This window comes from Nomascus leucogenys, chromosome 8 (assembly GCF_006542625.1).
Source record: "Nomascus leucogenys isolate Asia chromosome 8, Asia_NLE_v1, whole genome shotgun sequence".
Classification (NCBI taxonomy): Eukaryota; Metazoa; Chordata; class Mammalia; order Primates; family Hylobatidae; genus Nomascus; species Nomascus leucogenys.
The window spans coordinates 105,953,152-105,981,131 of NC_044388.1; the positions used below are offsets into that span (position 1 = coordinate 105,953,152).

Consider the following 27,980-nt stretch of genomic DNA (forward strand, 5'->3'; position numbering starts at 1 on the left):
AGTGTCTCAGCTTTTTTATTTTTATTTTTATTTTAGCTGGAGTGCAGTGGCATGATCTCAGCTCACTGCAACCTCCGCCTCCCAGGTTCAAGCGATTCTCCTGTCTCAGCCTTCCGAGCAGCTGGGATTACAGGCACACACCACCATGCCCGGCTAATTTTTGTATTTTTGGTAGAGACGGGGTTTCACCATTTTGGCCAGGATGGTCTTGATCTCTTGACCTCGTGATCTGCCCGCCTCAGCCTCCCAAAGTGCTGGGATTACAGGCGTGAGCCACCGCACCTGGACTCAGCTTTTTATTTTTGATGAGCTTGATAGTTTTGAGGAGTACTGGCCAAATCTTTGGTAGGCTGGCCCTCTATTGGGATTTGATGTTTTTCTCAGGATTAGACAAGCGTTATGGCATTTTGGAAGGAAGATCACAGAGGTAAAGTGCTATGCTCATCACATCCTACCAAGGAATGGTTCTGTCAACGTTACTTATCACTGTTGGTGCTGACATGATCACTTGACTGAAGTAGTGTTTGTCAAGTCTCCCCACTGTATACTTACTCTTCTCCCCACCCCTCTTTTCTCTACTGGACTCTTTGGAAGGACGTCCCCATGCACAGCCCACATGTAAGGAGTGGGGGATTTTGCTCCACCTCCTTGGGGGCAGAGTATCTACAGAAATTATTTGGAATTCTGCATGGGAGATTTGTGTCTTGTCCCCCATGTGTTCAATCACTTATATCAGTATGGACCATTGTTATTTTATCATTTATTATACTACAGTACTAATTTTTTTTTTCAAGTTGTTCTCATTTTGGCCACCGGGAATTTAAGTGGTTCCTTGTGCTCCTTTGACATACACCCAATGTATACCAGTTTATTTGAGTTTGAGTGCTTCTTTCCTTTCTGACACTACAGGATACTCTGGGCTCATCTTGTATTTCCTGCCCCAGTCCTAGAATCCTATTTTCTACGAGGAACCCTGTTCCTTTCATTGTAGAATGGCATTAGAAACTGGCTGGACATGGTGGGTCATGCCTGTAATCCAGCACTTTGGGAGGCTGAGGCAGGTGGATCACCTGAGGTCAGGAGTTTGGGACCAGCCTGACCAATATGGTGAAACCCTATCTCTACTGAAAATACAAAAAAAATTAGCTAGGCATGGTGGCGTGTGCCTGTAGTCCCAGCTACATGGGAGGCTGAAACAGGAGAATTCCTTGAACTCGGGAGGTGGAGGTTGCAGTGAGCCGAGATTGCACCACTGCACTCCAGCCTGGGTGACAGAGCAAGACTCCGTGTCAAAAAAAAGAGAGAAACCAAGGTCTGGGTGTTAGGTGTGCTTCTTGCTATTGAGATGTCGTTTCTTTCAGACAGTCTCAGCTGACAGAAAAAATGTGTGTATATACTATTAAACACACACATATCTATAAATATTTCTATAGGTAAACATCTGTACCTATATTAAGCTAAACATGAGCTCATGCTGACATCTCCAACTCTAATCCATTACACAGATCATTGGAGCCTCCTCCCCTTGCTTATCTGTGAATTCCCACCCCAACAGTGAGAGACTCGGCTCCCTCCATCTGGCGGCCACTTTTAAGCGGGATAAAAGATTACTCATTTTCTAGCAAAGGGAACTCTGGCAAGTGAGAACTGTTGATCATCCACTTATTTGCCTGTTCATCCCATAAACACGTATTGCGTTGCTGTGGCCAGATATGCTAGGCCTTCAGTATTCATCTTGGGTTACCCCTGTACATCGTTGGGACCTGTAAATGTTTGTTGAAGTATCCTGAAAATATTTTTTAAGGTTCGACTTTTTCATGTTGGATTTAAAATACTTTTTTGCACCTGTTACAAGCCAAACACTATAGGGATCATTCATAGTTTTGAGGACTGCCTATGTGTCACAGTATGGGCTATGCCCTGGGGATTCAAATTTAAAAATTAGGCACACATGGTTCCTGCCTTCACTGACCACATTCAAGTAGAGGAAAAAAAAAAAATCTCCATTTTACAGATGAGAAAACTGAGGCTAAGAGTGAAAAGGATCTGTCTAAGGACACAATTAGTAAGCTGTGAGGTGGGCTCAGATCTGACTCCTGGGCCAAACCACTGTAACCACAATACTTGCTCTAAATCCACCCAGAAGTCAGCCAATCTGCTCTTTCCTCTTCTGGACCCATGTGGATGCCTCAGGAAAAATGAGGGCACAGGTAAGAAGGGTATTATCACACTGTGAACAGCTTCTTCCTGACCCAGAGCAAATATTAAGAGAAAGACAATATATTTACAAACAAGATTTAATAATGCTCACAAGAATAGAGTTTGCCCCCAAATGGAAAATTACACATTGTTTTGTTGCAAAAAGTTATAAATTTAGTGCTTGAAAAATCCAGCAGGTAAGTAGAAGGACTAACAGGGTCTGTTTCTGGAACTGTCCGCTAGCAAATGAGCATGCTCTGTCCTGGAAGCCATTTTTCTCTTTTTTTTTTTTGAGACAGAGTTTTTTGTTCTTGTTGCCCAGGCTGGAGTGCAAAGGTGCAATCTCAGCTCACCCGTCTCTCGGGTTCAAGCGATTCTCCTGCCTCAGCCTCCTGAGTAGCTGGGATTACAGGCATGCGCCACCAAGCCTGGCTAACTTTTCTGTATTTTCAGTAGAGACAGGGTTTCTCCATGTTGGTCAGGCTAGTCTCAAACTCCCTACCTCAGGTGATCCGCCCACCTCGGCCTCCCAAAGTGCTGGGATTACAGGCGTGAGCCACCACACCCGGCCAGGAAGCCATTTTTCATGGGAGGGATATAGGGAGAGGAAGGCGATATTTACATCCCACTCTGCACAGCTCAGTACCGCCTATTCATTTTCTTGAACTTCTCATAATGATAGTCATCAGTTGCCTTCTCGTTAGCAGGACGCTTGCGGTTAGGAGGGGACCCTGAGAAGGAAAAGAACAGGAAAGGTGGTTTGCCATGCTGGAACCCACTGCTAGACTTTACTCCATGCAGGCAAAGACAACTGCCTGTTTCCTTCCCCATAGGAGCCCCAGTGCCTAACCCAGTGAACACAGTAGGGCCTCAGTAGATACCTATTTGTCTTTTTTTTCTTTTCTTTTTTTTGAGACAGAGTCTCACCCTGTTGCCCAGGTTAGAGTGTGATGGCATGATCTCAGCTCACTGCAACCTCCAACTCCTGGGTTCAAGCGATTCTCCTGCCTCAGCCTCCTGAGTAGCTGGGTTTACAGGCACCTGCCACCTCACCTGGCTAATTTTTGTATTTTTAGTAGAGACGGGGTTCACCATGTTGGCCAGGCTGGTCTTGAACTCCTGACCTTAGATGATCTGCCTGCCTCAGCCTCCCAAAGTGCTGGGATTACAGGCATGGGCCACCGAGCACGGCCAATACCTTTTTCTTTTCTTTAAAAAAAAGATGTGGTCTCACTCTGTCACGCAGGCTAGAGTGCACTGGTCCAATCATAGCTCACTGCAGCCTTGAACTCTTAGTCTCAAGCAATCCTCCTGCCCTAGCTTCCCCAGCAGCTGAGACTACAAATGTGAGGCATTGCACCCAGCTAACCTTATGAGTAGCTTTTATTTGTCCTTACTGAAATTTTCTAACTTCTTGAATCTCTACTGTGCTTGAGAATGTGAGATAGTATGCTTGATAGTGAATTCTCAGAGCAATCCTAACAGGTAGGTTCTATTAGGATTCCAATGAGGAAACTGAGGCTTAGAAAGGGGAAGGCACATAGTCATGGTCCAGAACATGGACTGGAACCCAGATGTCCCAGCTCCAGTGCTAAGCTCCACCCTGTCCCCCACTGCATCCTGCCTCCATGGGTTTCCGCATTGCTGAGCACTCCAGGCAGCCCCGAGGCCTTTGTTGCACTCACGTTCAGGCTCTGGCTTCTCTGTGTCGCCTACTCTCAAGGGCCGGGCCTTGGGCTCTTCTTTGTTTCTCCGTATCGGCGCGTTGAGCTCCTCATGATAAACTGGACCCAAAGAAACCAGGGTACATGTTAGACAGAACATGAGGTTCCTAGGGACCTCAGCCCAAATAGGGGAATGGGGGCAAGACTGCTCTCCCTGAGGGGCTTACATCTGTTGTGCTGCACGTAATTCACAGCCATGTTGGTAGGCACGAAGGAGGTCTCACTGTCTTTCTTCTTGTTCTGCTGCTCTGCCAGCAGACGGGCCTTGGCATCCTCCGTGGAAATTATATTTTTTATTTTAGCACTATGGAGAGAAAGAAACCACACCACTTAGATGATGATAGCACCTTACTACTCAGACATGAGTGGTGAGGCTGGCAGCCCAGCAGTACATAAGAAAATCATGTGTCCTGAGGCACAGCTCTCCACTTTATCAAGCACACTTGTAGTCACATTCTCACCGAACTCTCATGGCGGTCGGGAGAACCACAGTTACTCTGCTCTTCTGATCAAGAGCAAATTGAGCTTCAGAGAAGTAAAATGCTTAAGGCTCAAAGTTCGTAAGGCCAGAAAAGAGCCCAGAAGCCTCCCAGCTTTCTACTGTACCAAAAGATTATTCTGACAATTGTACTTCTTCTATAACAATCCCCTTTTAAAGTGGATATTTTAAGAAAGATCATGGGGAGAAGGGGTGGGTGACCTTTAACATGGCTCCTGCTAGAAGAAAACAGAAGAATAAAGGGCTTGATACAGCTGAACAGCTGTAACAGGCTAAAGAACCACTTTTGCTTCCAGCAGTCAGGGGCCCTTACTACTCTGATCAAGCCTTCAGTGAAACTTCTAGCAACAACCTGCCAGGTACAATCTCATTTGTATTTGTAGGATTCTAAGGACACAGATAAGAACATGGGGTCTCACTACATTGCCCAGGCTGGTCTTGAACTCCTGGGCTCAAGTGATCCTCCCACCTTGGCATCCCAAAGAGCTAGGATACCAGGCACAAGTCACCATGTCTGGTCTTTTTTTTTTTTTTTTTTTTTTAAAAAGGGTCTTACTCTGTCACCTAGGCTGGCGTGCAGTGGTGCAATCATGGCTCACTGTAGCCTCAACTCCTGAGCTCAAGTGAGAGCCTAGCTAATTTTTTAAATTTTTTTTTTTTTTTTTTGAGACGGAGTCTCGCTCTGTCGCCCAGGCTGGAGTGCAGTGGCGCAATCTCAGCTCACTGCAAGCTCCGCCTCCCGGGTTCACGCCATTCTCCTGCCTCAGCCTCTCCGAGTAGCTGGGACTACAGGCGCCCGCCACCACGCCTGGCTAATTTTTTGTATTTTTTAGTAGAGATGGGGTTTCACTGTGGTCTCTATCTCCTGACCCCGTGATCCGCCCGCCTCGGCCTCCCAAAGTGCTGGGATTACAAGCGTGAGCCACCGCGCCCGGCCAATGTTTTAAATTTTTTGTAGAAACAGGAGTCTGACTATATTTCTCGGGCTGGTCTCCTGGCCTCACGTGATCCTCCTGCCTTGGCCTCCCAAGTACTGGGATTATAGGCTTACAGGCATCAGCCACCACACCTATCCCCCATAAATTTTTTTTCCTTTTTTTTTTTCGAGATGGAGTCTTGCTCTGTTGCCAGACTGGAGTGCAGTGGCATGATCTCGCCTCACCGCAACCTCCACCTCCAGGGTTCAAGCAATTTCCTGCCTCAGCCTCCCAAGTAGCTGGACTACAGGCGCCTGCCACCATGCCCAGCTAATTTTTGTATTTTTAGTAGAGACGGGGTTCGACCATCTTGGCCGCGCTGGTCTTGAACTCCTGACCTCGTGATCCACCCGCCTCAGCCTCCCAAAGTGCTAGGATTATAGGCATGAGCCACCGCGCCTGGCCTGTCCCCCATAACTTTTAACTGGAAAGCACTGTGTCTTCTGCCTAGGGGTCTCAAACATACTCGATGCCCAGGTCCACCTCAGGAATGCCACTCAGCATCTGATTGGAAAGCATCTCCTCAGTCTTCTTTGCTGAGGAAACACGGATGTTTTCTGGAAGTTCATAAAGACAGTCCTCTGCATTCTTTGGCTTCACTTTCTGTTCCTCATGTTCCACGATCCCTTTCCTCTTCTTTAGCTCTGTCTCAATGTACTTCATCCTGAAGTGAGAAACCCAGAGGCCTCAGGGAGGGGCGGGAAACACACACCAGGTGTCCTCTACATCAGTGGTCCCCAACACTGGCCCACAGACCAGTGACAGTCCATGGAGAAACGAGAAAAAAAAAGACTTGAGTTTTTTCATCAAGTCAGAAATTTTCTACTTAAAGAAGCACCAACCTATGAGGTTATGTCCCACTAATCTATTGGTGTTATGATGTACGAGGTTCTTTGAAGACAGAAAGATGATAGTTTGCCAATAGCTTTGTTGGCAAAATAAAAAGTGGGCAAGCCCATATTTTATCCCTGCAATGTTTTGGGGAAATATTACTAGTCATGAAACCACCTTTGAGAAGAAGTTTTTATTTTTTATTTTTCGGAGACGGAGTTTCGCTCTTGTTGCCCAGGCTGGAGTGCAATGGTGAGATCTCGGCTCACTGCAACCTCCGCCTCCCAGGTTCAAGCAATTCTCCTGCTTCAGCCTCCCGAGTAGCTGGGATTACAGGTGCCTGCCACCACACCCTGCTAATTTTGTATTTTCAGTAGGGACGGGGTTTCTCCATGTTGGTCAGTCTGGTCTCAAACTCCCCACCTCAGATGATCCACCTGCCTCAGCCTCCCAAAGTGCTGGGACTACAGGCGAGAGCCACCGTGCCCGGCCTGAAAAGACCTTTTAAGAGGTTTTCAAAGTTCTTAAGCTGGGAAGTAGAAAGAGAGGGGCCAACTTTGACATCTTCTAGAAAATTCTAGAAATGTCATCTGTTGACTAAATATCTTGGACTCTGACTGGAGTCCAGCCCCAGTTGCTCACAGCCAAACAGACTGACACTTACATGTCTGCATCCTCATCCCTTCGGTTGGTTTCTGCAGAAAACGATGTCCCCAGGTGCAGATCCTCCTCCTCACTGATCCTGAAGGGAGAGAACAATGAGGCAAAGCTTTCAAGTCACAACTCAATGAGGCTGAGTTTTATGTTCTAAGAAGAAAACAAAGACACAAGCATTTATAATATCCTATTTACAGTTGGCAAAAAAAAAAAAAAATGCCATAGTATATTTAAAGAAAAGAAACTCTAGAAATATATGCAAGCAAACTGTTGGCTGCTAGTGATACCTCCAAGGACTGAGTGGATACACTTATCCTTAGGTATCCATGGGGGATTGGTTCTAGTGTCCCTCAAGGATACCAAAATCTGCAGATAGTGAAGTCCCTCACATAAAATAGTATATCTGCATCTAACCTACACACACACTACCATCTGCATTAAATCATCTCTAGATTACTTATAATACCAAATACAATGTAAATGCTATATAGTTGTCACATAAGTACACAGTATACTTTTATTTTTTAAATTTTTGAATTATTTGAATGTTTGATTTATTTATTTATTTATTGAGACAGAGCCTCATTCTGTTGCCCAGGCTGAAGTGCAGTGGCACAATCTCAGCTCACTGCAACCTCTGCCTCCCGAGTTCAAGCAATTCTCCTGCCTCACCCTCCTGAGTAGCTGGGATTACGGGTGCCCACTACAACGCCCAGCTAACTTTTGTATTTTTAATAGCGACAGTGTTTCACCATGTTGGTCAGGCTGGTCTCGAACTCCTGACCTCAGGTAATCCGCCTGCCTCAGCCTCCTGAAGTGCTGGCATTACAGGCATGAGCCACCGCAGCTGGCCTGAATGTATTATTTTTGTTAATTGTTTTTATATGAAACTTCCCCATGGTTTCACTCATTTTATTTTTTTGAACAGGGTCTTTCTCTGTCACCCAGGCTGGAGTGCAGTGGTGTGATCGCGGCTCACTCTAGCCTCAACCTCCCTGACTCAAGCGATTCTCCCTCTTTAATTTCCTGAATAACAGGCACATGCCACCACACCCAGATATATACATATGTATATATATGTGTGTGTATATATGTATGTATATATGTGTATATATGTGTGTGTGTGTATATATATATACTTTTTTTTTTTTTGTAAAGACAGGGGTCTCACTATGTTGCCCAGGCTGGTCTTAAACTCCTGGACTCAAGCTAACCTCAGCCTCCCAAAGTGCTGGGATAATAGGCATGAGTCATCATGCCTACAATACACTCTTACAAAAGGAGTCTACCAACTTGGCTCTAAGTTAACTTTGAAAGACTTTTTGCTTTCTTTGTTTTTAAATAACATATCCTTTGCAAAGCACAAAACCTGCTTCAGGATGTCCCACTAATGCTGCTGCTACAGGCCCCAGCTCTCTGAGGGAACCTAGACCCAGGCAGCGGCTAAAGGTGAATTTGCATCTAAGCTTGTCCTGCACTTACTTATCTTTGCCCCTTTCCTTCAGTTTCTTCATATCCACCATACCACCTGTCTTCATCTGAAAGGGATCATCCTGCGGAAAGCAAACACAGTTAAGAGGAAGCATCTAAATAAATGGTAGCAGAATTTTTTTTTTTTTTGTAAAGCATGCTCACTCACTGAAGAGCACTGCAGGGAGGGCTGCCATAACTACCCAGGTAAGACCCCATAACTTACCACTAGAGTGGTCTCCTCTTGTACCTTCTCTCCCACCAGCAAGGCCACAGCACTGAGCAAAACCAAAAAAAAAGGAGAGGGAGAGAGAGAAATGGCATAATTCAGAGATGAGGAGGAACCCTCTCAGGTATGCAGATTGCAACATTAGTGCAAGGGTGGGATTTGAGGGGTGGGTAGGCAAGCCGGCTGGAAAAGCCTATAAGCATAAGACAGGGCTCAACAAGCACCACAGATGCTGGAAGAAGGGTGCGCTGGTGGTGAAGTGGTACACTTTCCCACTTTCCTGTAAAGCCATTTGGCATTATCTTGGCCTGGAAATCTCATTTCTAAGATATTCTCATCATGGAAAGTGCAGCTAAAGATAAACTTAAGAGAATATCCACTGCAGCCTGATTTGATAGTAAAAATTTACAAAATCACCTACATGTCCCAAAATAGGGGATTTGTTAACAAATTACGATACACACATCTGGTGGAATATTATGCAGCCATTAAGAAGGCTTTCTGAAAAATATTCCACAATATGGGTGAATGCCCACAATGTCATAATGAGTTGAAAAGAACAGGGAATAAAAGTACATAGAAAGTTGTTCACAATCTGAGAGAGAGAGAGGGGAAAAAAACAGATTGGAAAGAGTATTAAATATTAATACCAGTGCATTCTTGGGTGGCTCTGCAAGGAAAAAAAATGTTAACACTGGTCATTTCCGGATGGGAGAATTATGAGTGCTTTTTATCGCCTTGACTATACTTTTCTAAATTATACAAACTCTTAACGATCGATATGCATTTCACAGTTAATTGGTTTTAATAAAAAACGCGAGTTAGTGACCTGTTTCTGTATCTCTGGAGCACACCCCAAGACGACACAGCTTAGGGCATGTCCTGGTTAAACATTCGCAAAGAACGCTGTTCTCCAATTTGGGCAGTGGAAGGTGTATAGTGTGTCAAGAGAAAAATCTACGTTTGAGGAGATATTTGTGACAGCGACCCGGACGCGGATGTGTCTGTCGTCCCCGCCGCCGCCTCCTCCTCCCCGCGTGGTACCCACCTCACCCCGTTGGGCCTCTTCCTCAAGTTCTGTACCTCTCTGGTCTCTTCCAGTTTTAATCTTTAAAAAGAAGAAGAAGAAGAAGCAATGCATAAGCTGAGTGATTCCCCGCGGAATCCAAAGCTAACAGAGCCAACAAGGCACCTTCGAGGGCATCCCAGCCCAGCTACTGAGCCACCAGCACAGTGGTCCAGAGGACGACCTTGTGCCTAGACCCACCGGGAGTCAGAGCCACTGCGCATCACGGAGGCATCTCTCCCAACTGTTCGGGCTTGGGGCGGCGGCCTCACCCCTTGAGTCTCAATTTCTGCGTCCGCAGAAGGAACCACCACCCGAGCTCACAGTTAACAATGTCAACGAAGCGCCCAGCCGGTGGTGAGTCCCCCAAACAAGTCTATCTTTACCAGGCCCATGGGAGCCCCGCCCCAAACGCACCGAACCTCCTCTGAGTCCTGCTCATCTTCCTCTGACTCCGAGTCGCCCCGGCGGCGACGGAAAATCTTCCGGACGACCGGCATGGTGACAACGGCCCAGCTGTCCAGCCGCCGCGCCTTTGCGCAGCTGCCCAGGCTGCTTCCGGCGCGCCGCACAGCGGTCAGAGCGCCTGCCCCGTCTGGCCCCTCCCCCGGCACGCACAGCCCGCGTGGCCATGCCCCGTCTCCTGGCGTCAGCCTCTTCCGATTGGACGGCAGAGGGAAGGAGGTGGGGCGTCGCCAGACGGCCCCACAACCCTGCGCGGCGCCTCAGAGGGGGCGCGCTTGACTGACAGGCGGCGGCGGCGCAGTTGCGAGCGCAGGTGAGTTCCGGGCCGCCACCGGCTGCTTCTGTGGGCCGGGCCTCTCAGAGCATTGGCGACCCCAGCCCGACTCCGGGCTGACAGGGCCTGGCCTCGCCGGGTACGCCGGACGCAGCGGCCAGGTGAGCGGAGCCCGGGACCCCCCGGCCGCCGCCGCCCCTCTCCCCTCCTCCGGTCGGTGTCCAGGGGGGCCTCTGGGCCCCAGCACCCCACTCTGAGCCCCCCCTGGGGGCTCGTGGCTTCTCCAGAACCGGGGCCGCCACCCTCTCATTTCTGCCGGGGCCTGACCTAGCGTTGAAAGCATCCGCGTGGCGTCTCGCGTCTCGGGCGCTGACTTTTCTTTCCTCGGGCTCTGAGCCCTGACGTGCGTTTTTTTCTTTCGGAACAAAAGATGACCGCTTCCCAGCGGTGCTGAATTAGAGTCCCAGCGCCGACTGCCTCACAAATAATGGCCCCCAGCTTCTCCGCGAGGAGAGGCGCGTCTGATGTTTTAAAGCCACGCAGGAGGGTTTGAGCCAGGGGACTCCTCCTCGGTGCTTTCCGGCCACCCCGCTGGACCTTCACGGGTCTGGTTTTCCTCCTTTGGCAGGAAGTCTACCGTCGCTCTACCCTCTGCCCCTTCCACCCCGAAGATGCTGTGAGGATGAAGTTTATTTGAAAAACGGGTATCAGCAAACGCTTAGGAAATACCTAAATGCATAAATAATGGCTTCTAGGACTTTTAAGAACCCCTTAAGTAACAGTAGTTTTCCTTTTCTCAGTGTCATCCCTTACTTTGAGAACTACCTCTTATTAAGCAGTTACTATGTGGCAGGCCGTGGGCAAAGCATAATCTCATTGAATTCTCCCAGCCATCCTTTGAGGTAGATTGTTTTTCGTTTTACAAATGAGAATGCGGAGTCTCTGAGGGGCAGTGCGCGCCTCAAGTTACCCAGCTAGGAGGTGGAACAGGACTTGGTTGCAGGTCAGTCTCTGCCGCACGGTTTGCCCAGGGCCTGGCACAGTAAGAGTGCAGTAGATGTTTGCTGCTGCTGCAGCTGCTGTTACATCTCATTGGCTAGGGGGAAGGACCGATGGGGGCCGTCTGGGGTTCCCCTTTCTGGAAGACCATTCCGAAGCAGGGCAGCATTTCTAGAATGCCTTACGTTTTCTCTAGAACAGCCTCCACTGAGATTGTTCTTCTCTTCCTTGGGCTGGAAAAAATAGTAGACTCAGGACTTCTTGCACCAGCCTTTTATCTTCTGTCAAAAGCCATATATTAAAGTCTCGAAGTCTTGCCCTCTGCAGACTGGTTCAGCCAAACCTAGATGCACATGCACTCACTGGATGCGGAGTCCCTGTCAGATGATGGAGAGACTCCTTGGGAATTGCTGCAGGAGTCCAGGGGGTCAACGTCTGCAGCTCTCACGCTCTCAGAGGTGGCTCTGAATCTGCCCATCAAGCAGCCCATCCACCAGGGGGTACTGGACACTACTAAGGAAAAGGCAAGAAGGCCAAGGGCATTTCTGGGCCCTCCTCCACAGCTGAAGTCCCAGGGTACAGATAAGCTGCCCCCACCCTTGCTCCATGAGGCCAGAGGACCCAGTGATAACCACCACCTGTGCTGTGGCAGATCTAATTGAGTGCTGTTTAGCAAAAGGAATGCTGAAAAAGTGGGAGCTATGAATCTGGCAGTAAGTGGCTTTGCGAAGAGACTGCAGCTCAAGTCTCACTGGGCCCCTTTAAGGGTAGGATGAGACTGTCTCTCAAAAGGACCCTCCCAGAAATACAGGTCCTATGCAGTTCAAAGATAAGTCCAAGGTCTTAGTCTTGTTTGGGAGTTCAGTTGTTTTAAGAAAATGTACAGATTCAACCTAGGTTTTGGTTGGTTTCCTAGCTCCTTTCTGCAGCCAGATGAAATGTCGGCTTGTTTCAGGGTTCAGGGAGCATTCATGTCCGGGTGGATTTGGGATCCAGCAACGTGATACAGTTCACAGCCCAGCTATAGTCAGCATCCAATAAATGTATTTATTGGATCAATGTATTCAACAGATACTTAGCATTTGCTATATGAAGCAGGCACTGTTCTAAGTGCTTGAAATAAGTCAGAGCAAAAGAGACAAAAGATCCATGATTAGTTGGGTGTATGTTCTCATAGTAAAGTATGTAAAGTGTGTTAGAAGATGGTAAGTGCTGTGGAAAAGAAAAAAATAGAGCAAGGCAAGGGAATCACCTCTGGGAGGGTGGCAGGGTTGAGTTGCAAATTAAAATTAGTGCATTCTGGTTTGGGATTTGGTTGGAAACATGACAGATAAAGCAGTGGATTGAATGATAGGCCTTGGGTTCTGGTCGCTGCCTGGTGGTTTTAGGGGTCTGTAAGCTTGAACTTTATTTTACAAAAGCTTTTATGTAGAGTGTACACCCTGAACTCAAGTCCTGATTGTGGGGTATTTAACAGTGATGAAAGAGCCAGGCTGTTCTTAGCTTTTTACCTTAGCAAGACAAACAAACATCCAACTAGTTCTCATTAGCATGAAGGAGGAAACTTGGAGAAGCCATGCATGTTGACAACAATTTTTTTTTTTGAAACGGACTCTCACCCAGTCACCTACGCTGGAGTGCAGTGGGGCGATCTTGGCTCACTCCAACCTCCGCCTCCCAGGTTCAAGCGATTCTCCTTCCTCAGCCTCCTGAGTAGCTGGGATTACAGGCGCCCACCACCACACCTGGCTAATTTATGTATTTTTAGTAGAGACGGGGTTTCACCATGTTGGCCAGGCTGGTCTTGAATTCCTGACCTTGAGTGATCTGCCCGCCTCAGCCTCCCAAAGTGCTGGGATTACAGGTATGAGCCACTGTGCCCGGCCAACAACAAATATTTAAAGACAGGAAAGTGGCAGTGCTCTTTGGCTCCAGTGAGCAGTCGTGGCTCAATAAATAGGAATTTCAGGAGAGCCAATTTCCATTGATTATAAAGACTTAGGTTTGAAGCAACTAGAGCTGCCCTCTGGGAAAAGGGTGATTTTATCATCAACGACTGCTCAAACTGGGTTTGGAGAACAACCCAATAGGGCTTTTACAGAGCAGAGTTCTGCCTTAAGGGGAAAATGCATGGTTTCTAAACCCCTTTAAACTGAGATTGCATGGGGAAAGGCAGCTGCAGAGACTGAGTTTCGAGACTGAGTTTCTGCGCATGCTTACCCACCACTGAGTGTGAGGCTTTTAATGACCTGGGCCAGTGACTGGCTCCAGCCTAGGGTAGCCCCAAACCCATGCCTTCTCCAATTAAGGGACTCTTCCAGACAGAGCTCAGAGCAAAGGGCAGTAGCAGGCTTTGGGCTGCAGGGAGATACTGTCATATCCTAGACTGAAGGAAGTTAAGCTGAGCAGAAAAATGCTCTGAAGAATGACTCAGAAGAGGCTCTTGTGAGGAAGCTTCCTTGGAGTGCGTGTGTTTGGATTTGGGGAGGTGAAGGTCGTCCCCATGCCAGGCTGGCTGGGGCTGTTTGTGACATCGTGGAGCTGAGTGTTCAGAGCATGGGCTTCAGGGCAGGTAGTCGTGGGTTCGAATTCTGGCTCTGCAGCTAAGTAGCTGTGTGACCTTAGTCAGTTATTCCACCTCTCTGAGCCTCGGTGTCTCCATCGTTAGTGATGGAGATGGATTTAGTTTAGAACCTTGCCACCTCCCAGGGTGGTTGTGAAGGTCCAGTGAGGTCACATGTGAGAACATCAGGCTAAGATATTAGTGTCAGTTCCAATATTCAGGGCCATGGGGCAGGGGGAAGGGCGATGAGGAGACACAGAAGTGTGTGGGCAGCAGAGATTGTGGAGGTGCGGAGGCATGGGGAGGCCTGAGGGCTCTGCTTCGAGAGTCAGAGGATGGTGGCCTCCGAGTGAGGACTGGGTTGAGGGAGGGGTGGGTGTGTCTGGGACTTAGGGAGAATGCTGTTGTGTGGAGATGGAGTGAAGACAGCAGGAAGGAGAGAAAGGGTGTGTGAGGGCCAGAGGGGAATGTGGAGGGGGTAGGCAAACACCCTGTGCAGAGCTGGGGGTGTGAGATGGCTAATGTGGTTGGGGTCAGCGTGGGCAGGACTGTGGGCATCGTTGTGTGGATGGGAGGCCCAGAAGTGTCGCCCTCCCCATCCTGAGGGACTGGTTCCTCGCTGGGAGGAGGAGGATGTAGCCAGGACCTCTGGGAAAACCATGAGTAACAGGCACCAGAGGCAGCCAGGTCCAGATGTGCCGCCCACCTCGGCCCACAGGCTGTGCTGGCTGGTCCCTCCCCTGCCCCTCCTCAGGCCTTGCCTCTCCACTTTGCCCTTGTGGGTGGAGTGGCACTTTCCCCCTCCCTGGAGGCCCAGGGAAGGAAAGCTGCCTTTATGAGCCTGAAGCATCTTGGAGGTCTCCTGGGGCCCGCAATGGTGGGCTCTTTGCCAAAAGTCTCAGACCTTCCTCTTCCTATCCTGTGTTCTCCTACCCTAAGAGAGGAGGCTCTGGTGGGCCAGGAGGGTGGGGCACACCCTGCGCCTTGCTGACTTGTCGCACAGTAGGTCCTACTCTGCGTGGCTGCACCTGGGAGCACGTTCATTCAGCTGCACAGGTGTCTTTCCCTTTTGGCCTTTGTGAAATGCCTGCTGTGCACACTCCATATATTTGCACAGAGGCACAGGTGGGATGGAAAGAGTGGGGAAAGCAGACACAACCTGTTCGCTTCCTGCTGTGTTGCTTCCTGTCTGGGACCTTCCATTCTTCCTCTGTGAGATGAGAAACAGCCGCCCTAGAAACTTTCTTTTTTTTCTTTAGAAACTTTCTTTTCTTTTCTTTTTTTTTTTTTTTAAGACAGAGTCTTTCTCTTGTCACTCAGGCTGGAGTGCAGTGGCACGATCTCGGCTCACTGCAACCTCCGCCTCCCCGGTTCAAGCGATTCTTCTGCCTCAGCCTCCCAAGTAGCTGAGACTACAGGTGCCCACGACCATGCCGGGCTAATTTTTGTATTTTTAGTAGAGATGGGGTTTCACCATGTTGACCTCAAAAAAGCACAACAAAACAAAAAGATTTAGTCAAAGATTCACATTCCTGGTGGCTCACACCTATAATCTCAGTACTTTGGGAGTCCAAGGCAAGCAGATTGCTTGAACCCGGGAGTTCCAGACCAATCTGGGCATCATGGCGAAACCCTGTCTCTACAAAAGAAAAATTAAAAATTAGCCAGGCTTGGCAGTGCATACCTGTAGTCCTAGCTGCTTGGGGGGGCTGAGGTAGGAGGATCACCTGAGCCCAGGGAGGTAGAGGCTGCAGTGAACCATGATCACACCATTGCACTCCAGCCTGGGTGACAGATTGAGACTTGTCTCAAAACAAAGCAAAACAAAAGATTCATATTCCAAAATGTTTCTCAGTGCCTTCTTTATAATGGCAAAACACACATACACAAAATACAAAAATACCATGTCCTATGATGGATAAATAATTCAGTTAGGGGTTGTATAGCTTAAATTATATGTAGTATAATATTATTCACCTATTAGAAATGAAGCTGAAAAGAAATTTATTGACATTAGAAATATATAAACCAAAAAAAAAGCTGTATACAAATTTATTGGTTATATTCCAGTTTATTTTTAAAATTTATATATCTGGTTGGGCGTGGTGGCTCACGCCTGTAATCCCAGCACTTTGGGAGGCCCAGGCAGACGGATTGGTTGAGCTCAGGAGTTTGAGACCAGCTTGGGCAACATGACGAAACCCCATGTCTACAAAAAATACAAAATTAGCCAGGCGTGGTAGTGTGTGCCTATAATCCCAGCTACTCGGGAGGCTGAGGTGGGAGGATGGCTTGAACCTGAAGTGGAGAGTGCGTTCAGTCGAGCTCGCACCACTGCACTCCAGCCTGGGTGACAGAGCGAGACTCTGTCTCAAAAAAAAAAAAAAAAAAAAAATTATATATTTGTACATGTAGATAGGACTTACCAAAACCAAAAAGGTAACCATATTTTTTTCCTGTACAGCAGGATTACAGGTGATTTTTATTTCATTTTATGTCTGTGTCTGTTTCCAGCTTCTCTGGAGGTATATATCAAATTTATGAAAACCAGACAAAAATGCCTTTAAAATTTTCAGGACAAGTAGGAGAAGATGAAAAATTTGAATACAACATGGAGGTAAATGAGGCAAAAATGAATATTGAGAGGGCCGGTCATGGTGGCTTATGTGTGTAATCCCAGCACTTTGGGAGGTGGAGGTGGGCAGATCGCTTGAGCCCAGGAGTTCAAGACCAGCTTGGGCAACACGGCAAAACCCTGTCTCTACCAAAAATACAAAAATTAGCCAGTCTCATAACCTGGTCTCTAAATAAATGAATAGATAAAAATACAAAAAACATGTGTTGAGGGCACTCTTGGCCCATGTGAGTCACCTGGAGAGGTGTGCTTAGGAGCATCCAGGTAGCAGCTTTGGGGACTTCTGGGACCACTCAGATGCTCCCACCCCTTCTCTGAAAACCACTCTGTGTAGGCTCAGGGCAATGCCTGGTACAGGGACCTGGAGAGCTCCAGGGAACGGAGGCTCTGTCCCCTATGGTGCCCTCGGGAGTTTGGGGAAGAGCAACATACCTAGGAAGCCAGATACACACTTTTCTTGTTTTCTTATTTTGGAAACTTGAAAAGCCATTAAAAATAACCAATTTAGGTATTCTTTTTTGTTTGTTTTTGTTTTTAGGAGTAGAGGTTTAACAGGCAAAAGAAAAAGAAAGGAAAACAGCTCTTTCTAGTGAGAGAGAGGGGACTTCTGAGAGGAAAAGCATTTTTTGTTGTTTTTTGATTTTGGTTTTGTTGTAGAGATGGGGTCTTGCTCTGTTGCCCAGGCTGTAGTGCAGTGGCACAATCCTAGTTCACTGCAGCCTTGAGCTTAAGGGATCCTCCCTCCTCAACTTCCCAAAAGCACTAGCATTACAGGTGTGAGCCACTGTGACTGACCTTATTAGATGATTAGATTAGAATGATTATAACACAGTCATTCAGGAAGCAAGTATAGGAAGAAAAGGCAACACAAGTTCTTTGTAGAAAATGCAGAAAAGCAAAAAAGAAATAAAAATCACTTGGCTCTATCCTCCAGAAATGATAATAGCATCCTTTCTCTAGGCCCAAAACACATTATTTCACCAAAATAAGAGTTTACTATAATAATAGGTTTGTTTTGTTTTGTTTTTGTTTTGTGTTTTGTTTTTTTTGAGACAGAGTCTTGCTCTGTCGCCCAGGCTGGAGTGCAGTGGTGCGATCTCAGCTCAGTACAAGCTCTGCCTCCTGGGTTCATGCCTTTCTCCTGCCTCAGCTTCCCGAGTAGCTGGGACTACAGGCGTCCGCCACCACGCCTAGCCAATGTTTTTGTATTTTTTTTTAGTAGAAACGGGGTTTCACCATCTTAGCCAGGATGATCTTGATCTCCTGACCTCACAGTCCGCCTGCCTCGGCCTCCCAAAGTGCTGGGGTTACTTACAGGCGTGAGCCACTGCGCCCAGCCAATTTTTTTTTTTTTTTTGAGACAGAGTCTTGCCCTGTTGTCCAGGCTAGAATGCAGTGGTGCCATCATAGCTCACTGCAGCCTCATGCTTCTGGGCTCAAGCCGTCCTCTCATCTCAGCTTCCCGAGTAGCTGGGACTACAGGTGCGCGCACCACCATGCCCACCTAATTTTTAAATTTTTTGTAGAGATGGGGTTTCACCATGTTGCCCAGGCTGATCTCAAACTCCTGGGCTCAAGCAGTCCTCCTGCCTCGGCCTCCAAGAGTGCTGGAATTACAGGCATGAGCCACCCAACATGGCCTAATAGTGTTTTAGAACTTTGTATTTTGGGGCCATTCAGCAAATATTTTGAGAAGTTACTGTCTTTTTTTTTTTTTTTTTTTTTTTTTTGAGATGGAGTTTTGGTCTTGTCACCCAGGCTGGAGTGCAATGGCACGATCTTGGCTCACTGCAACCTCTGCCTCCCGGGTTCAAGCTATTCTCCTGCCTCAGCCTCCCTACTATCTGAGAATACAGGCTCCCACCAGCACGCCCGGCTAATTTTTGTATTTTTAGTAGAAACGAGGTTTCACCATGTTGGTCAGGCTGGTCTCGAACTCCTGACCTCAAGTGATCCACTTGCCTCAGCCCCACAAAGTGTTGGGATTACAGGCATGAACCACCGCACCCAGCCTGACTTGTTTTACTGAGCAGGTGTCTTTAGGGTTCATGTTGTAGCGTGTGTCAAAATTTCCCTTTTTAGGCTGAATCATATTTCATTGTATGGATATATCATATTTTGTCTATCGATGGGCACTTGGTTTGCATTGTCTTTTGGCTGTTGCGCATAATGCAGCTATGAACACGGGTGCACAAATATTTCTTTGAGTTGCCGCTTTTGTTGCATTTGGCTGTATACCCAGATGTGGATTGCTCAATTGTGTGATACTATTTTACAGTTCTTGAGGAACCGCCATACTGCAGCAGCACCATTTCACATTCCCACCAACAGTGCACAGGGCTCCAATTTATCCACACCCTTGCCAACAGCCAACCCTTTTTTTTTTTTTTTGGATGGAGTCTTGCTCTGTCGCCCAGGCTGGAGTGCAGTGGTGCAATCTCAGCTCACTGCAGCCTCCGCCTCCCAGGTTCAAGTGATTCTTCCGCCTCAGCCTCCTGAGTAGCTGGAATTACAGGCGCCTCCCACCACACTCAGCTAATTTTTGCATTTTTAGTAGAGACAGGGTATCACCATGTTGGCCAGGCTGATCTCCAACTCCTGATCTTGTGATTTGCCCGCCTCAGCCTCCCAAAGTGCTGGGATTACAGGTGTGAGCCACTGTGCCTGGCCTCATTCTGATTTAAAATGCTTTTAATCAACTTTATTGAGGTATAATTTACATATAATAAAATGCACGCACTTTAAAGATACAGTGCACACGATTTGACAGGTGTATACACTTGATTAAACCCCACACCAGACAAGATCTAGAACATTCCAACACCACAGAAAGTTCCTTCTTGTCTGCAACATAGCTCTACCCTTTGCCCCAGGCAATCACTGATCCAGTTTCTATCATCATAGGTTAGTTTTGTCTGTCTTGGAATTTTATATAAATAGAATCATACGATATATATGTTTTTGTATCTGATTTTTTTTTTTTTTTTTTTGCTCAGCTTAATGTTTCTCTAAATCCGACTCATGATTTAGAGCGAGACTCTGCACCACACAGATCTGATCAGGGCCACACCTGTTATAAACTAGCCAGGTGGGCCCAGCACGGTGGCTCACGCCTGTAATCCCAGCACTTTGGGAGGCTGAGGCAGGCGGATCACCTGAGGTCAGGAGTTTGAGACCAGCCTGACCAACATGGAGAAACTCCGTCTCTACTAAAAATATAAAATTAGCTGGGCATGGTGGCGCATGCCTGTAATCCCAACTACTCAAGAGGCTGAGGCAAGAGAATTGCTTGAACCTGGGAGGCGGGGGTTGCGGTGAGCTGAGATTGCACCATTGCACTCCAGCCTGGGCAACAAGAGCGAAACTCCATCTCAAGCAAAACTAAACAAAAAAAACTAGCCAGGTGATTGACCCCTGCCAAGTTCCTGAGTTACCTAAGTTCCAATTCTGTTTCTTCATCTGTAAAATGGGAGTAGTGAGAATACATTGAGGGCCGTTAGCCACAGGGCTGATTTTTCTCTCTGAAGTTGCAAGAATGTAAGTCCAATTGCACTTGCAAATCAAGAGTGAGCCTGTTAAATTAGCCGGGCCTGGTGGCATACACACCTGTAAATCCCAGCTACTCGGGAGGCTGAGGCAGGAGAATCGCATGAACCCGGGAGGCAGAAGTTGCAGTGAGCCAAGATCACGCCACTGTACTCCAGCCTGAGTGGCGGAGTGAGACTATCTCAAAAAAAAAAAAAAAAAAAAAAAAAAAAATGGGCCAAGTTATAACCTGCCCACTCCCTCCCCAGCCACCCGACTGGAGAGATGATCACATACCAAAGATGCTAGCAAAACCCACACCACTGCAGCTTAAAATAGTGTAGGACTAGTGCCAACCCAGGGCACATGGCCTCAGCAGAAACAACGAAGAAAACTAAAAAGCCTGGCTTTGGCCGGGCGCAGTGGCTTACGCGTGTAATCCCAGCACTTGGGAGGCCGAGGCGGGCGGATCACGAGGTCAGGAGATCGAGACCGTCCTGGCTAACACAGTGAAACCCCATCTCTACTAAAAATACAAAAAATTAGCCAGGCGTGGTGGCGGGCGCCTGTAGTCCCAGCTACACGGGAGGCTGAGGCAGGAGCATGGTGTGACCCCCGGGAGGCGGAGCTTGCAGTGAGCTGAGATCGAGGCACTGCACTCCAGCCTGGGAGACAAAGCGAGACTCCGTCTCAAAACAAACAAACAAACAAAAAAAACCTGGCTTCAAGTGAGGAGGTTTGGAATTTGGAATCTTGAAGCTGTCATTGTCATGTGACTATTTTAAATGGTAGCTTCTAACTGCCTCTCCCTCTTTGAGCTATCCACATCTGGGAGACTGTGACCTGCCAGTGAAGTGTGGGTAGTGGCAATGTGTGGATGAGCTCAGTTGTGCCTGCGGCCTGGGCCTGCTGAACACTTGAGGGTCTGGGGTTCTCAGGAAATCCCTGAGAGCTCAAAGGATGACCTGAGGGGCCTGGTTGCATGTGTGGAGGGGGCCAGGCCTTCCTGTCCAGAGGGTTGATGAGCTGTGGCAGCCTGGTGGGACAATAGGAGAGGCCCTGCAGACCCCTCCAGCAGACCTGTGCAGGTTTCCTCCTGGGGAGCACCAAGGTCATGCCTCAGCAATGACTAGTGAAGGCCAGCACTCCCTAGGAGGGGCTGCCCCTGTGTGCCAGCTCTGCCTGAGCCTTGGCCAGCTGGCCCAGGAGTGATGTGGTGGTATTGCTCTGTGGCTGCACAGGGAGTATTCTAGCCTGTGGACATCTCCAATATCCTGAAATTCATTCCTCCCAGGAGGAATGCTGGGCCCTTTTTAGCTTCTAGTTGGTGCTAAGAATGATTTTAAAATAACGGAACTGTCTGGGCACAGTGGCTCACGCCTATAATCTCAGCACTTTGGGAGGCCCGAGGTGGGAGGATTACTTGAGCCCAGGAGTTCAAGACCAGCCTGGACAATAAAGCAAGACCCCATCTCTACAAGCAATTTTAAATAAATTAGCTGGGTGTGGTGGTGCACACCTGTAGTCCCAGCTACTTGGGAAGTTGAGGTGGGAGGATCGCTTGAGCCTAGAAGGTCAAGGCTGCAGTGAGCTGTGATCACGCCACTGCACTCCAGCCTGGGCAAGCAAGCAAGACCCTGTCTTAAAAGTAATAATAACAGAACTGTGTGAAATGCTCTGGTTCATCCCCCAGGCTCCTTGCCAGAGGCCTCCACTCACTCCAGACCCCTGTAGCCTGTTACTGTCAGCTGTCAACGAAGGATGTGAATGCTGGCCGCTTCCTGTGGGCTTCGTGTCACCCAGAGGTAAGCCCATGGCCTCCTCTCAGGTGGGTCCCTTCAACACGGACTGAAGAGGACACATGGATTTTTCTCTTTAGATGAAAGAATGGAATTGTGATTATGGGTTTTTTTTTTTTTTTTAAGTCCTTATCTCTTAGAAAAATACAGATGGAATATGATCGCCTGTGTGTCTGGGACTTGATACAAAAGCAAGAGGAAGCAGGAGGTTGAGATGAAGCAAGATTGGCCATGGGTTGTTAATTGATGAGTCTAGGTACATGGAAACATGGAAGTGTGTTATATAGTTGGGTCTACTTGGTTTTTTTTTTTTTTTTTTTTTTTTGAGACGGAGTCTCGCTCTGTCACCCAGGCTGGAGTGCAGTGGTGCAATCTCAGCTCACTGCAAGCTCCGCCTCCCGGGTTCACGCCATTCTCCTGCCTCAGCCTCTCCGAGTAGCTGGGACTACAGGCGCCCGCCACCACGCCCAGCTAATTTTTTTGTATTTTTGTAGAGACGGGGTTTCACCGTGGTCTCGATCTCCTGACCTCATGATCCACCCGCCTCGGCCTCCCAAAGTGCTGGGATTACAAGCGTGAGCCACCACGCCCGGCCGGGTCTACTTTGTTTTTTTCTTTTTTTCTTTATGCTCATCTTTAATGTGACAGTAAGTTCTGCCTGCTTTTCACATTTACATTTTCTATAAGTTAGAAAGCAACTGAGCGGGCCCTTAGGATCTGACCAACTTGAGGTTCAGCTCTAGCGCCAACATTCCTGTGAGACATTAGACAAGAAGGAGCGTCTATTCCTTAGTCTGTGAAATGGGGCTAATCACAGCTGCCCCAATGATTGCTGGGAGAGTTTTTCATAAACAAATGCACGAAAAGCACTTAGCTTAGTATCTGACACCTCATGAGTGCTAGTAACTCATGTTCTGAATGAGAATTTGGCCAGTTGACCCCGGCTGACCATTTGGGACAGGGAGGGCCACGTAAGGAGGAGTCTGGGGGTCCACCTCTCAGATCAGGTGGGCACACATGCGGCTTCTGCCTTTGTTTTTTGTTTTTGTGTGTGTGTGTGTGTGTGTGTGTGTGTTTTGGGATGGAGTCTCGCTCTTGTTGCCCAGGCTGCAATTCAATGGCACGATCTTGGCTCACCACAACCTCCGCCTCCTGGGTTCAAGCAATTCTCCTGTCTCAGCCTCCTGAGTAGCTGGGATTATAGGCATGTGCGCCACGCCCGGCTAATTTTGTATTTTTAGTAGAGATGGGGTTTCTCCATGTTGGTAGGGCTGGTCTTGATCTCCTGACCTCAGGTGATCTGCCCGCCTCAGCCTCCCAAAGTGCTAGGATTACAGGCATGAGCCACCGCACCCGGTCTTTTGTTTTGTTTTTAAGACTCATGCAGTCACAGAGGCTTCTGCCTTTGGTTAAAGCAATCTTAGCTCCAGTTACATCTTTGGTTGGTTTGGACCTTATTTGGCAACAGTTTGAAGCTATAATCAGCAGTCAGATTCCTGGATTTGATTCTGCTAAAATACCGTAGGTGAAGCATTTATTTAGTTACTCATTTTTAAATGTTTTCTTTTGAAATAATTATAGATTCACAGGCAGTTGCAAAAAATGTACCCTAAGGTCCTTTGTACCTTCACCCAGTTTCTCCTAATGGTAAGAGTAACACATACTTTTTTTTTTTTTTTTTTTTTTTTTTTGAGACGTGGTCTTGCTCTGTCACCCAGGCTGGAGTGCAGTGGCATGGTCACGGCTCACTGCAGCCTTGAACTCCTGGGCTCACATGATCTCCTACCTCAGCCTCTCGAGTAGCTGGGACTACAGGCATGCACCAGCATCCCAGCTAATAATACATCTTAGTATGTCTGTAGTACAATCAGTAAAGTGACATTGGCATAATCCATGGAGCTTATTCAGATTTCACTAGTTCTGTAGGCACTCATGTGTGTTCAGTTCTTTGCACTTTTAACACACGTGTAGATCCATGTAACCACCCCACACTCAAGATACAGAGCTGTTTGTCTTCACCAAGGTGCTCTCTTGAGGGAAGCATTTATTTTCTAAGACAGATATGTTTTTATACCCCTGATTTAAAAGAGAAAGAAACGCAGAAGAATGTTGGGAAAGATGTTTGCTACTTGTTATCAGTGATTTATTTTACTTTGTGCTTTCTTGTTTGAGTTTTGTTTTTATGATGAACATGTATCAGTTAAACAAAAGCCACAGAGCTTTTTTTTTTTCATCTCTTGAAACCCATTACCCAGCTGCACTACTGTTGATGTTTTGGCAAACACAGTTCCAGACTACTTTCTAGGTTGTTCTCCTGCCTTTCTCTCTGACTTTCTCCCTACCCTCAAAAGACATTCTCTGGAGGCAGTGCTGCGTGGCCTGCTCCCATGGTGGTCTGGTGTTCAAACTTCACTCCGTGGGGGGCTCCCAGATAAGTGGTCTGCCAGAACTTGGCCTCCCAGAGGCTCTTGAGAAGACCAGTGTCAACATCTGCTGCTTGCCTTTTTGAAACCCAGCCTTCCTACACTGCCCCTCCTCTGCCTGTATCCTTGGATGGACATGGATTTGGCCTCCTCTAACAAAACATCTGTGGTTTTAGATTGTCTGGTGTGCAGCTCCCTGCATGCAGGCAAGACTCCCGTGTCTTCCCTACCAATAATTCTGATCACGATACCTGTCACCTGCCATGGGCTTTCCCTACGTCAGGGACTTCACCAGGCATTTGACAGACTTTCTCGTACTAGGATACCATTGGGGCAACTGTTATCTTCTTAGATAAGGAAAGTGATGCTCAGAGAGGTTAAGCAACTTCCCCGGCTTACCAGGTGGTTTGTGGCAGACCAGGACTCAAGGCCAAAGTCATGTACTTAACCACTCACCGCCCCACCTCCTGCCAGCACTGGCTGCCATTAACTCAGGATTGCTTGTGTCTTCTCATAGGTGAGCCCAGGCCAGGATGGGGGACTCCAGGGACCTTTGCCCTCACCTTGACTCCATAGGGGAGGTGACCAAAGAGGACTTGCTGCTCAAATCTAAGGTAAAGGGTCAGACCTTACGGGGCCAGGGCCCACACCCAGGGCCGCCTCTTTCCTGGGGTGTGGACATTTCTGAAGCAGTGGGAAAAACTGGTTCCCTTGTCAGTCTCTGCTCAGCCTTCTGTGTAAATGGAAATGCTGGCATCTGCTTGGGAGGCCACCTTCCGGAGGCTCTGTCCTAATAGCCATTAAGTATAGTTTAGACAAGGCCATTTGGGAACCACTAATGCTCTCTGTCCATTAGCTGTTGGGGCCGGTGCACAGAGCCTCTCCAAGGCAGGGAATGAATGCTGCTTTCCAAGTCCAGGAGCGTTTTTACACATATGGCTCCAGGAGGGCTCAGGGAGGCCTGAGCAGGAAGCTGGGCCTCTTCTCAGAGTAGGAGGATGTGTTGCCATCCTTTTGGTGTTGTTAAATGAAAATTTTTGAAAAGGTAATACTTGAACATGGTTACAAATGAAACACTATAAAAAGATAAATGTCAAGAAGTCCTTCTCTCACCCCTGTGCCCACCCTCCCCAGCCCACCCTCGGGTAAGCACTTACTCTCTTTTGTATCTTTTCAGTTTCTTTATGTGAATACAAGCAGATAAACTCATTTTAAGTTTTGCCCTTTCTTACATAAAAGATGGTATACGATCCTCTCTGTTTCATAACTTGCTTTATTCACATGATAGTGTATCTTGAAGCTCTTTGGATGTCAGTGCATAGAGACAGCTTTCTCATTTGTTACCTTGAAGCTGCATCATATTTCATCATGTGGCCACAGTGACTGATGCTCTCTGGGTAGACATGTGGACCCTTTGCAGCCTCTTGCCGATACACACGATGCTGCGATGAATGGCCTTGTAGAAAAGTCATTGCATCCATGGGCAGAGCTGCATGCAGACATGTTCCCAGGAGTGGGATTCCTGGGCATATTGGCACCTAATGCTGGTCGCCTGGCCTCACTGCACCAGCAGGTCCTTGGTGGCCTTTGGCCTGAGCTGGTTTTGTCATGGGGCCTGGCATGGGAGCGGTTCTTCATAGTGTCTATGTGTCTATAGCTGCTTTTGAAGTGATTTTGCCTCTTGCAGCATGAAATGGGGCAGAGTGAGGCCCGGATATGTTTGCACTGTCTGATGCTGGGTTTCTCTCCGCTTCTTAGGGAATCTGAGAGCAGGGAGGGGATGAAGCAGGTGGGAGAAGAGAGGCGGAGCACAAGAAGGTTTGCATTGGGACTGGCAGCCGTTCAGAAGCCTGTTAGTGCCTCTAGAGCAGAGACTGGGCTTGTCTGGGGTGCTCTGGGCCTGTGTGTCAGAGATCACGACTTCAGCTCCTCTCTGGGTATCCAGAAAGTTACAAAATAAAACCAACACCATTCTAAAATACTCAGAAAGAGCAAGGATATGAGCCGGTCCTTCCCAGTAAAAGAGGTAGAAATGACAAGAAACTTTCGGAAAAAGATGGCTGACTTCACTCTCATGCTTATGGATATTGTTAATGAAATAGGATGATACCGTTTTGCAGATGGGCGGAAAGAGACTGATCCCATTCATAGCTGACAGTTACGGAGAAAATGGGCCACTCATGTTGTGGTAGGGCTGGGAATTACCGTAACTTTTAGGGAAACAATTCTGCTTCTGGGAATTTATCCAGTAGAAATGTAATCACCAGTTATAAACATATGATACAGCAGTATTTATTGAGCATTATTTGTAAAAGGGAAAAACTGGTGGCACCTGAATATTCCTCAAGAAAGGAATGGGTGAATCAATTATGGTGTGTCCAGAGTGTGCAGTTATCACAGAGGAATGAAGTCTTCATGTACAGACTTGGGTGACCCTCAAAGGAGACACAGGCACATTACAGAGAAATATGTATTGCATGATCTTATTTTTACTAAAAATCACCCCCTCAAGATCCAGGCATACATGTTTTATGTAAGAAGAATGTACAGAGGGAAGTATTTCATATCATCCACAGCATGTAGATGTCATCTGAATTGTTATAGCAAGCATTCGACACTTCTATAAATGAAATAACTGAAATGGAAAAAAAAACCTGGGAAGAGGAGGGTGAGTTGTGAAGTCAAAAAATCACGAGAGAGATGACAAATTCAGGAAGGTTTGGGGCTGCGGTTTTGAGTCTGCTAAGCAGAGTGATCTCCTGGCACCCACAGCATCCTCTGTGAGAGACCCTAAACCACAGAGTGCAGATGTCAGCTTCATCGTATGGGACAAACTGCTTCACTTCAACCCCATGTTCAGGCTTTTTACAAACACAGCTGGAATCTGGGTGTAGTGACAATGAGAAGGAGGCCTTGGAGGCCTGGGAGCTGACATGGCCACCCTGGGGGAAGCCAGGCTTTCTTGGTGGGAGGTTTGTGACCTTGCTGCACTGGGATCCAGGCTCATTGGCTTCACCTGCTGACCTTGCTCTGTGACAAGGGTGTGACCTCTCTGAGTCCCGGTTTCTCATCAGTGAAAGGGGGATGTTGCTGGGCCCTGCTACAGAGACTGGAGGGGATTATGTGAGCAGTGGGTAAAGAACTCAGTGGGCTGGGCGCGGTGGCTCACACCTGTAATCCCAGCACTTTGGGAGGCCAAGGCAGGTGGATCATGAGGTCAGGAGATCGAGGCCATCCTGGCTAACATGGTGAAATCCCGTCTCTACTAAAAATACAAAAAATTAGCTGGGCGAGGTGGTGGGTGCCTGTAGTCCCAGCTACTCGGGAGGCTGAGGCAGGAGAATGGCGTAAACCCGGGAGGTGGAGCTTGCAGTGAGCCGAGATTGCGCCACTGCACTCCAGCCTGGGTGACAGAGTGAGACTCCATCTCAAAAAAAAAAAAAAAAGAAGTTTCTTTTCTCTCATAGAACAGACCACAGGTAGGTAGGACTGGTAGGGTAGCTCTGCCATTCTCAACATGTGGCTCTAATCCTGAGTCCAAGGTGGTTGCTTCAGCTCCTGCCATCACATCCACATTCCAGCCAATGGTAAGAGGAGAAGGAGCAAGGTAGCACACAGCGCAGAAGTGGCACACATCGTTTCTGC

The 27,980-nt window shown here is 47.8% G+C and overlaps 2 protein-coding genes across 4 annotated transcripts in view; one reads left to right on the forward strand and one right to left on the reverse strand.

The window, feature by feature from the left end:
• Positions 1-2,281: 2,281 nt before the first annotated feature.
• C8H9orf78 (chromosome 8 C9orf78 homolog) lies at positions 2,282-10,260 on the reverse strand. Its single transcript, XM_003264241.4, has 9 exons — positions 10,070-10,260; positions 9,635-9,694; positions 8,584-8,635; positions 8,370-8,440; positions 6,895-6,972; positions 5,866-6,063; positions 4,091-4,227; positions 3,885-3,983; positions 2,282-2,930 (listed from the first exon to the last, which is right to left on the reverse strand). Exons 1-9 carry the CDS (start codon positions 10,150-10,152, stop codon positions 2,839-2,841), a joined length of 870 nt encoding a protein of 289 aa, XP_003264289.1. The 5' UTR covers positions 10,153-10,260; the 3' UTR covers positions 2,282-2,838.
• Positions 10,261-10,342: 82 nt separating this feature from the next.
• The window catches only part of USP20 (ubiquitin specific peptidase 20), a 43,849-nt gene continuing 26,211 nt past the window's right edge, over positions 10,343-27,980 (forward strand). For 2 of the 3 annotated variants that reach the window (XM_030818010.1, XM_003264239.3), the window contains exons 1-3: positions 10,343-10,430; positions 21,807-21,918; positions 24,853-24,949. In XM_030818010.1, the coding sequence (XP_030673870.1) occupies positions 24,869-24,949 (81 nt within the window). In that variant the 5' untranslated portion in view covers positions 10,343-10,430; positions 21,807-21,918; positions 24,853-24,868. Of the gene's footprint in view, positions 10,553-21,806; positions 21,919-24,852; positions 24,950-27,980 lie in introns of all 3 variants that reach the window. The other variant, XM_030818011.1, reaches the window with a different exon arrangement.